Here is a 12,115-nt window from a genome sequence, read left to right on the forward strand (position 1 = left end):
ATCACGTCGTTTTAAATGATAACTGTACTTATCTTACAAATTAAACCGAGGAGCAAAAACAAACTATATCTCTCAATTAATTATATTATGTGTCTCAAGTGAGCGATATCATGTCCAAAAATGAACTGTGGTGGCACTTAGTCAGCACCCAAAGTATACATCTACATGGTTCTATTTAAAAAAAAAATAATTTGATTGAAAAATTTAAAAAACCTTTTCTGCGCATCCTTTGCATGTTCATGTGTTACCCCAGTCTTCATTGAACCAATTGTATTTTTTACACAAAATTACCCATCCACAGAATATTTTTTACAACCTGCTGCAGCAATGAGTGATGAATAAATAGATGTAATCAAATTTAACAACAGATCTTTCAATTCTCAATTACATAAAAAACAACCTCGGTATACTCTCTGTTGCCCACCAGTTCTTTATCATTATCAAGAAAAAATTGAAACATCGTAAATTGATTGATCGTACTTGTCATGGTTATTAATTAGAGTTTAATTTGTGTGTGTCATTGTTGCGTTGGATTCAAAGTAAGCTTTACTTTGAGGCTCTTTATCCTTAGTAAAACCACAATAACATTTCATTGTCAACTCTTGGACCTATCGTTTGATATTCGGGGGAGGGGATTTGTTTGAAGAAGACAAAAAACACCCTGTCCTTGATGCATCAGTCGGTATTAAAGTCGAAGACCTATATACTTGGAACTTACTGACTGGAAGACATTCATGCATTGAGTGCGTGCGTGCGTGAGTGAGTGTGTGAGCGAGTGAGCGAGCGAGACTGAGCGTGTGACTATATACAGCTGAGTGAAAAGAAAACTAAAACTCAATTTCTCCTTTGTGTATATCCGGATTTTGCAGTTCCAAGTTTACAAATTGGTCTGCTATTCCTTATCAAGGGATCCCAACATGAGCTCCAACTAAATATAGTTCACACACTAGTATACAGCGCTATGGACATAGTGTCACATGTACACCTGTCCTCTCCTTGAAGGCGTTTAACTCCCGCCACTACATCGGTATCCTTGTAAAATGCAAAAGATAGAGTTACACCCCTTTGACCGCATTGGGATACACGCTCTACAAGAAGATAATTATCAAGTGGAAACAATTAATCGAACAAAGAAGATAAAATCAACACAAGTCTACACCAATAAACGGGTAAACACAGGTACATCGAACGACGTGGACAGGTACGTAAAAGTTACCAAAAACGCCATACAAAGGCGGTTGCGAGGCATCACACATGCATTTTTGTAATGACTGATTGTTTAATATTAGTTTATATAGCAACTGAATCTTAAAATTATATATTTCTATACATTTAAGTCTGCGGTCCATTATACAAATACCTTCAAACAATACAGTGGTTCCCAAGGTGACTATCAAGACGTATACCGTGGATATCGGGAATCGAACCCGGGTCTTCGGCGTGACGAGCGAACGCTTTAACCACTAGGCTACCCGACCGCCCCGTATGACATTCAGGGTCTTAGATCCTGGAGGTAATGCATACGTTATATAAACATGTTTGTTTTATTTAGGAGATAAATGTACAGAGCTTCCAATGCAGAGCAAGGTTATCTGTAGCCCTATCTCGTCACGGTGCCGATGCGACGTTAAATATTAACTCACTCACTCACTGCAGCCCTGTATTGAAGTTGGAACAGGACACGCGGCCTGGGGTTTCAAATGTCATGTTTAGCAGTAGTAAATCTACAATTAACCGGGCTCTACGTTGAAAACACGATGTGCTTATCTCCATTCTACCATGCTTAATTAAAACGTGAAGTGTCTAGTGTTAGCTGATATATTGAGTAAAGCTGCATTGGTCAAAGTCATAGTAGAATATCATCATATTATTTCTTTTGTCCTTTTGTCCTTCTTGAACAACTGGTCATGTCGCAGGTTAGCATTGTTGTGGATGTACTGTGCCTGATCCAGTTAAACTTCAAATATATGTCGGGCGGTCGGGTAGCCTAGTTGTTAAAGCGTTAGCTCGTCACGCCTAAGACCCGGGTTCGATTCCCGACATGGGTATAATGTGTGAAGCCCATTTTTGGTGTCCCCCGCCATGATATTGCTGGAATATTGCTAAAAGCGGCGTAAAACCGAACTCACTCACTCAAATATATGTCAAGCTCCAAGCAAGTAGAAATGCACTTTACTCCCTCTTGCTCTCTGTATGTCGATAAATGTAGCCCAACGACCCATGTTTTCATTTGATTACATGACGTATAGAATACATACAACATACTTATATATGTGGTATTATCGATATGCCAGTCCTGAATGGGAGATGTGGCTCCGAATTGGTATTAGGCGATTTCACATTCATAGACCCTTCTGGGTCAATTGACCATATTATTATGTCAATCTCATTAAAATCAGATCTTAGTTGTTGCTACCGCTACACAAAGATCTCATGACATCCCGTTGCGGGTCATGTCAGAACGACCTTTCATCTGACCAATCAGAGCATCGCTTATCAGATCATGAACGCGACAGTTGGGATGTGATTTTTGATCGGGCAACCCCGAAAAAACACAAACAGGGTATACCGACCGACAGTTATGAGCTTTATGTCTTTATTCATTAGTCGTAGCGCTAAGATCCCTTTGTGCAAGTGGGCCCATACTCATTATGCAGTGTGATTACATGTATTTATCAGCTTCTGTGGCTGCACTCATCAAGCGTAGACTTTATGACCGTAAATAATGCCACAACTATATTGCTTTATTAACATCTCATGTTCTTAACTATTTGAATATCTTTATTTATTATGCCTCAAAGTGAGTTTGACCAATCAGAGAACAGAGCTACTAACCCCATATGAACCCGTATACCGTCAGTAAAATTCCAAGATGGTTGATACTGACCTAATATGAGACCTATACCGTCAGTAACAGCCATTTGGGATTTTCCAACACCCACCTCACATATTTCACATGAAAATTCTGGTACAGAAATTCGTTATTCGACACTGTTTTGTGTTTGAATATCATTAAATTTGATGTGCAAGGATGTTAATGGGTTTTTTTTTTATCACATTCATGACTTCAATAAAGATTATATAAAGTTAAAATTATCAACAAGGTTTGGCCTCTGAGGTTTGAAGAGTAGTCTCCCTTTGACCCTTAACGTCTTAGGTTGTAAGTGTTAAGTTTTTAGTTTTAAGTTTTGACATTACATGTGCGACAAAGATACCAAATGGTGTAAACTTTTCGGCATAATAAATTCGTTATGGTATTTTTCTGCTAACCTAATATGGCACCGTATACAGCAACCATAACTAATAACATGTAATATATGCTGCCCGATTCGTTCATGACTGTCTCTATGGTTACTCTGTTATTCCAAGACATTGACTTTGGTCATATGGGGGATCGGGTGTTTGTTGGCTTTCTCTTATTAGTACATAGGGGCTATCGGGTAGCTTAGTGGTTAAAGCGTTCGCTCGTCACGCCGAAGACCCGGGTTCGATTCTCGACATTGGTACAATGTGTGAAGCCCATTTCTGGTGTCCCCCGCCGTGATATTGCTGGAATATTGCTAAAAGCGGCGTAAAACCATACTCACTCACTCACTTAGTAGTATATATCATTTATACAGGTAACATGTCCCTTGGTATTTTGGCACTAAGTAGAGCTTCTAATATTTTAAACCGTAATACGGTTATTAGTGTCTTGTTTGCTTGTTTGTTGTTTAACGCTGCACTCAGCAATATTCCAGCTATATGACGGCGGTCTGTAAATAATCGAGTCAGACCAGACAATCCAGTGATAAATATCATGAGCATCGATCCACGCAATTGGGATCGATGACATGCATCAGCCATGTCAGCGAGCCTGACCACCCGATCCCGTTAGTCGTCTCTTACGACAAGAATAGTCGCTTTTTACGGCAAGCATGGCATGCTGAAGACCTATTCTACCCCGGATCTTCACGGGCCTACTTTTCAATGAATTGCAGTGCTATACTTTTCAATGAATTGAAAAACACTGCCATACTGAACTATGATGAATACAGTTCATCATCCTTATTATTACAAATACTTCAAAACGTAAGGTTCCTTTGGGATTCCGTATTAGACCTATTCTACCCCGGATCTTCAAGGGTCTATTAGTGTCTACTGGGACCCAGTCGGGCTGGCGCGTATACCGTTTATTGTGATATTTTAACATTTTCCTTTTCTTTCTTCTGTAACGAAAGATATTCTGATGATAGTTAACAAAAATGTATTCTAAATGCTGCTTTGTATAAACCTGTGAGGCATTATATGCATGTGCGTTTTGTCAATTATTATAACCTCTATTTTAACAAGTTCAACCCTACAACTGAAACACGTCAGTAAACCAACATTTTTTACACTGTTAAAAACTCAAAACGTCATACTGTGGTGCTTAGAATGTTACTTAAATCATCAAGGACTTCCCTGTAATTGACATAAACTTTGTGTTTTAAGTTATTTAGATGTTGCCACGTCATATTTCATAATTTCTTCTTCCAAATCAAGTGTTAATGATTAATTAACATCTTTACAAATAAACAAAATGAATATCTGATGAAACGTTGAAAGGATATTTACTGATTCGAATTAATAGTCGTCTAAGGCGCCGCAATTCGGTGTGCAGAGTTGCGTCCCTTGGCTAAGCCAGAAACCTATGATTGTGGGTTCAAATCCCGGTTCGCCCCGATTATGTTTCTAGGTTTGTCAGCACCATACCCGTGCTCGTGGGTTTCACCGAAATGGTAAACGTTTGAGACTTGCATCACTTCGGGCTTTCCTCCCACATTAAGTTGACACGCTATGATATAACTGGAATACTGTTAAAAGCGGCGTTAAGCACAGCTCACTCACTCAGTCTAAAGTATGGAGCAGGCCTTATTTAGTTCAGGGAGGCTATTTTACATGTAGGACCCCAAAACACTAAAACAGGTGTCGCGTGTAAGTTCAGTGACAAGGACACGACATAACTGTCAGTAATGACATTAAATGTTCTCATCCGTCACAGCCAGGTCACCTTGCGTCTTAGACGTCCCAAACTCGCTACGCTTGACAGGCTCAGCAGCTGATAGGATGGAATAAACACAACGATGATGAGGACGCGGTTATCTATAATACACCAAAATGGTGACGTCATCTGTCGCCATGTTGGCGTCAGTTGCGTATGTGGATTAATGCCATATGCCAACCTGTACAGCGAGGTATTGTGATGGCTCCATTAATTCTCCACAGCGACAAATGAATTAATCGGTACTTCAATGTAGAGGAAACTTTGACGAAAATCTCAAAAACCCATCCTCAAATATCAATATAGTTTTTAAATGTGACAATTCTCTTATTAATATTTTCTTAATAATTTGATAATATGACGGCAAGGTTTGACCAACGCAACATGAAAATATAATACACACACTGAGTTTTATCTTTTGAAGTATAATCGAGCATGCTCTTTCTACGAAGGTTTCAGACAGCGTTATACACTCTTGCTCAAAATTTGCTTGGTGAGGTTTGTAAAGTTTTCAACGGTTTATGGTTGGCAGCTGGAGGACATTTCCAAATGTGACGCATCAGTGACAAAAACGATGTCCAATGCAATTCCCTTATTTTCACGTGTACCACATGTTCCCGGTAAACAACTCACTTGCCTTTGCATGTGTTTGTGACGGAGCAGGCTACGATCACCTTTTCGCGAACACCCAGTATCATCACTATTTGATAGTGATTCAAACACACACAATAGAGCCGGAATCGTAAATCGACTCTGCTTCAGGCAGAGGTTGCTTATGACTATGAAAAGGTTTTGCGTTTTATTTCCTCTTAACAAGCTACGCTATCTGAACCACTTCACATTTAAAGTGACAAAAATACATCTAAACCATTATTTTGCTGTTATGAAGAGAAACTTGAGTTCACCAAGATCACATGGGAAACTCAGCCTTTAATAAACATAAGAAAGAGAATTTATGCATGTCAACTTCTTTATTATGAGGAAACACAACGTTTCGAAGTATATGCTTACTCCATTCACCTGATGAGAAATAATCATATACTCCGAAACGTTGTTTTTCCTCATAATAAAGTTGACATCCATAAATTCTCTTTCTTATGTGTATCACTTCTAAATGCCTTTCAAAGACTTCAGTGATACATGAGTACATACATTGGCATGCAAGCGCTTTCTAGGTGTCAAATCGTTTTCAACACCCAACAACATGGTTCGAGGTGAATGTGGGCGGTATCCATTATATCTTTATGCATGCAAAAGAGTTGTTGGTTATTGGATAAGGTTATTGAGTATGTCCGATTGTCGCTTTCCAAAGAAATGTTATTATGTGATGCTTCAGGCAGAAAGTAATGGTAAAATTAATTTGGTCTCAAAATGTAAATCTTTATTGTGCAATCTGGGTTTTGGCTCTGTATGGGAAAACCAGTGTATAAGTCATCCTCATTCGTTTTTATCAGAATTTATGTCGCGTCTGAAATGTAGTTATGAACAGGATTGGCATAGTCTTCTGGAAAAGGGTAGTAAATCTTTCTCTTATTCTCTATTCAAGGTATCGTTTGGTACAGAGTTGTATCTTAGCTGTGTGACCGTCAATAAATTGAGAGTGGCGCTTTCTCGGTTTAGATGTTTTTCGCATCACCTATGTGTTGAAACTGGAAGATACGCTAATATCCCACGTGACAGAAGACTATGTTGTGTTTGTAATGCTGGCTATGTGGAGGACGAGTATCATTTCTTGTTAGTTTGCTCCAGTTATAACAAGCTACGCGTGGATCACTTACCACAAAAATATTGTGAATATCCGACCAAACAAAAAATTAATATAATTATGTCTACAACTGATTGTAAATTAATTGAACGTCTAGCTATCTATGTCTATCAAGCGATGTCACTTCGTGGTACATTATTGTCACTACAATAACAGCTGTGTACATCACGTCCATTGTAATACAAATGTAACTATGGGCCGATGGCCTACACTTACGAAAAAAACGAATTGAACTGAGAAATGAGCTATATTTAAAATACAATGAACTATTTTGATAGGTGTAGACATAAAAACCATCTCTAGAGTGAAACCTTATTACTCCGGACACAGTTTTGTCGGATGATCTGGTTAAGAACGTCTATTAATGTACGAGTATCGTAACACCCTGCCGATGTGTGTCTCGTTAATTCGGTTGATTGTACTCGGAATATCAGGTTGTCACTGTGGACATTAAGGAGAAGAACGTCAATACTTTCATAACTGTATATCGCTGCAGAGCTTGCAATTGCTTTAAAGAAACGGGATTTCGAAATAGTGACGGATCAGTGTTAACAACTGATGACGTCTTCAATACAAAAATCCTCCCATTCTTCAGTCAAACATACTGGGAGGTCAACATTCGGATTTTTATATTGTTGAGAAACACATGGCTCATGGTTGCTTACACGACCCCACCGTCAGGACACTATATCTACTTCACATCAACACTTACATCGTCGACAACTACAAAGCATGCTTCATATACGTTGTTGCAACTTATTGCCAAGGAGAATATGACTTTGTTATTAACACCTCAAAATGTCATGCAACTTTTTTATGTTTGCTAACACAGAAGTGTATGGAATGTGTTTTTCGCCGAACACAAAATTGAGACTGTGGGTTTCATAATCAATTTAAGTTACACTTGCCTTTTATTTAAGCCGTTGTATGGTTGTGACTGATGGCTATTCCGAAGAAAGATAAAGACGGCGTATGAGTAACATAAAAAAGACGCCTTCACTGCTAAAAAACTAGTTTATATCGTTGACAGTAGTTTCTTCAGGATATTTTTTTTTTAAGATCTGTATAAATTAACTTATCACTGACACTTTCTGTGAACCAGTTGTGACCATTCCCTCTAGTTAACAATTAAGGATTCCTTATCAGAGACATCCAATCAAAAACACACAAAATGTGGAATAGCTAGCATTGCAGCTGTTTGACTTGAATCATACAAATTTGCGATGTTCTTCACATAAGGTCTTAATACTGGCGTACCCGTGTCATGTGTGTGTATATACGTGATACGTGATCTGTTTTCCCCGACAATAACTTGGTTCATTAGAACGGTATAATTATACAAGATCAAACGGGGTATAGCTGAACAAACAACATTTGCAACAAGGTGTATGTGCGTGTGCGTGCGTGTGTGCGTCATTTTGGAGGAAAAATTTCATGAAATTGTTTTCATTACATTAATTCCTGACTATTTCAGACTGAATCGGCAACTATGTACGTTTATGAAGGCATCTTCCTAATTTGTGTTGTAAAACGCTACAATAGCAAGAACTAATAATAATGATAATAATAATAATCCCTTTTTACAGCATTTTTTATTTTAAGCTGTAAATAATATTAATAATAATAATAACAATAATGATAAGCAAAGGCTCGTTTCAACAAATAATATTAACTTACAGATGTAAACAAAATATCACACTAGCTACAAACAACACTATCTAGAGTCCTGCCACGTCCATTGTTTTATCAACATACAGACCTTATTATCATATAACGTCATCGATGATGGCACAGAAGTAAGAGTATCATAAAAATAATTATAACAAGAGAAAGCAGTAACTGTAGAAGTTTATGCTCCTTAGCAAGGTCCACGCAAAACAGGGAAACAATAAAAGCTTTGATTGATGCGCAGGTTGCCGCACTTGAGTAATTAAGTCACTCTGACGTACAAGGATACATCTTGATTTATCATGTGAACAATCCGGAAACATGTAGGTCATGTGTGTCTACTGCAGCAATGGCGGCAGTGGATGACGTACCTGAGACACAGAGTTTGATTGACAGCTGTCACGTGACTACAGAGGCAGGGCACGAGCCGAGAGTATATAAGGAGACACTGGCCCAGTCTAAGCCAGCGACTGTGAACACCTCACGAACCGAGTTTCACACATCATCCTACCATGGGAAAGGTATATATCTATATCTGATTTATTTCTTAGAAATGGCTTATACCTTGAAATATATTTTAGATTGAACTCACTGAGAGCATTTATCTATGTGTAGAATTCATATATCTAAGTGAAATGAATATGTTATCTTCATTATATTCTTAATGTGTGATACCGTTACGTTAAAAGTAGCATTTTATCATTTAGAGTGAGTGAGTATGGTTTTACGCCGCTTTCAGCGATATTCCAGCAATATCACGGTGGTTATCATTTAGAAACGGCGGGCGATATTGTCATCAACACATTGAAATGTATATATTTATAACAACTATTCAAAAGGTAGTAATCCTCAATGTTTAAAGGTTATGGTTCAAATGGGCCGTTTATTCTAGAACCTTTTGGAAAAAAAGGGACATCACAGCAATAAAATATCCCTTTTACTATGACATAAGTATAAGGGTGCGCTGTACACTATACATAATATGGCCAATTATAAGATGTAGTTTTTTTGGCATTCAGTGTATATACAGCATCGCAGCGATAGTTTGCCTCGTCGCCATGACGACGGCCCTTCCCCCTCTCCCCACTCCCGCCTGCTATTCCAAGCAACTTTCGTCTGACCAAAGCTATGACCTCAGCTTTGTCTGCAATGACGGAAGACAATACCCCGAGTAAGTACATTTAGCAACGTAGCAAACAATTGACAGGACAGGTCGGTTTTATTTCGTTAGAAACGTCCTTTTTCGCTAGCGAAAATACCATTTGAATTTCCATATATATTAATTCAAATGAAAACGAGTCATATTTATACATAAGGCGTAAGTACCAATAAGTCAAAATGTCGATATATATTCATTTTGTATGACATACCACGTACGTTTGAGTCGAATGTATATGTTATAAGAGTTAATGTACCGTTAAGTCGAAGTGTCTGACATATTCACTTTGGACTATATAACATGTACCTCTAAGTGGCATAACCGACATGCGTTGATGCACCGTTAGGTCGAAATGTCTGACATTTTACTTTGTCTCCAGACAGGAGATCGAGGAGGCTCTGTACTACGCCGACGATCACTGGCGTATCTACCTCAACCTGACATCCACCTGCTTCCAGGACCAGGACACCTACTTCTTGAACAAACAGTAAGTGACAAATCCGGAATAATGAATCTGGATTAGGGAGTAATGTCCCTATAGTTAATTTAATCGTCCACGATAAGCACGTCTTGAAAACTGGTTCACCATCCACTATCAATGACTTTGATAATTCATGAGAAACATACTGATAAAATGTAGAAAGAGAACATTAAAATATTGTGGTCTAATGTTCATTGCTCTATACAGTGAAAAGCTCCATGTTAACAAAATAACGTTACTGTTAAATGTTGTACGTTGTGTATTTAGTTCAATGCTTGTTTTCCTGGTATCCATACGAATTATCATGCCAGATATTCACTTCCCCCTTTAGCCATTCCCGTAGTTCTTTCAATAAGTATATTTGAGACCATGACATGTACAAATGAATTGCTGGTGTTGGCGAATGTTACATTATTCAACATATATTGGCGAATGTTACAGTATTCAACATATATTGGCGAATGTTACAGTATTCAACATATATTGGCGAATGTTACAGTATTCAACATATATTGGCGAATGTTACAGTATTCAACATATATTGGCGAATGTTACAGTATTCAACATATATTGGCGAATGTTACATTATTCAACATATACTGGCGAATGTTCAATTTCAACATATATTGGCGAATGTTACATTATTCAACATATATTGGCGAATGTAACATTATTCAACATATATTCTGGAAACGTTATTTATTTGACCTTGACATTGCAGCTCTGAGCCCAACTACTACAAGTTGAAGAGCGTGTGCAACACCACTCGTACCATGGTGCACACCATCTATGCCATGGACGGTCAAGTCTGCCACGTTGTCCGCCCTATGTCCCAGAAAGTCTTCTACGCCACATGCGGGTAGGTACACAGCTATGTTATTTTAGAAAGTTCTTATATGTTACTAAAACTCATAAAGATGTATTAATGAAGAAGGTTTGATTCTAAAACATACAGACGCCGACAAAATCAAACAAATAATTCTTGGAGTAGTTTGAAATTGTTTTTATAAATTTTAGTATTCAAAGGAAGCTTAAGCGAATCAAAACCCTTTACGTATATTGTCCACATTCATATATACACATTTATTGTATAAAAATAAAGGTATAAAGGATAAAGAACTTTTGCGAAATAAAGGATTATCGACAGGGCAATAATGATAACAATCTACATATCGATACTTAATGACTTAAATATTACTTATTTACGTTATTAAATATGTATTGTTTGTTTTACAGAGGAGAATGTAACCTTGGTTACGACGGCGTGACCGGCTATCACTGCATTCAACGCGGCATCACCTACCGCAACTTCCTCGGTTACTGCCGTCTCCCCGACTCCGCAACCTTCCCAGAATCTTCCCCCATCTATGCTCTTGACCCCTCCGTCGACAACTTCTACGACCCCCGTGTTGCCCCACCCACCCACCGCATGCAGCACACCCCCCTCAAGAGCGGGGGCCACTACAAACCCAAGGGCTACTTCACGGAGTTGAGCGTTACCCTCCCAAGCTACTGCGGCTGCAGGGGATATTTCTGCCCCCACGACAGGATTCTTTAGATAATGACTACGTTCTTTAAGGCACTGGTACGATTTGAACCTGGACTAGTGGACCAATGAACCAAAGTAAAACCAATTTTTTATACAAGCATTTCATTTTTGATAAATGAAAACTATTTTTTAAGAACCAAAATACTTTACGATTTTTTAACAATCTTTTCAACGAATTGGAAATTGCAAGTGTTATTTTGTACACAGGTCACTTTTTTCAAATTATGCTTCTGTTAAACTTATAATTTTTTTGCACTTTTATACCACAATGTGATCTCGGTCTTAAGTTGGCAAATATGTTAATTGTAAATATTTTGCGAATTCCATGTAAATACATCCAACAGGATGTTGTGAATATGTATTTATATGTTCCATCTTTGTACAGTATAAACTGACATCATCATTACTTGTGCGCGCATGTATTTTATGTACAGATAATAATATGTGAAAATAAAAGCAACATGAAAATA

General features: G+C 38.0%; 1 protein-coding gene across 1 annotated transcript; it reads left to right on the forward strand.

Annotated features, from left to right (window-relative positions):
• Positions 1-8,922: 8,922 nt before the first annotated feature.
• LOC124141447 lies at positions 8,923-12,115 on the forward strand. Its single transcript, XM_046509466.2, has 5 exons — positions 8,923-8,977; positions 9,476-9,627; positions 9,995-10,102; positions 10,818-10,955; positions 11,333-12,115. The coding sequence occupies exons 1-5, from the start codon at positions 8,969-8,971 to the stop codon at positions 11,652-11,654; spliced, it is 729 nt and encodes a 242-aa protein (XP_046365422.2). The 5' UTR covers positions 8,923-8,968; the 3' UTR covers positions 11,655-12,115.

This window comes from Haliotis rufescens, unplaced genomic scaffold (genome assembly GCF_023055435.1).
Source record: "Haliotis rufescens isolate VD_foot unplaced genomic scaffold, xgHalRufe1.0.p SCAF_26, whole genome shotgun sequence".
NCBI lineage: Eukaryota > Metazoa > Mollusca > Gastropoda > Lepetellida > Haliotidae > Haliotis > Haliotis rufescens.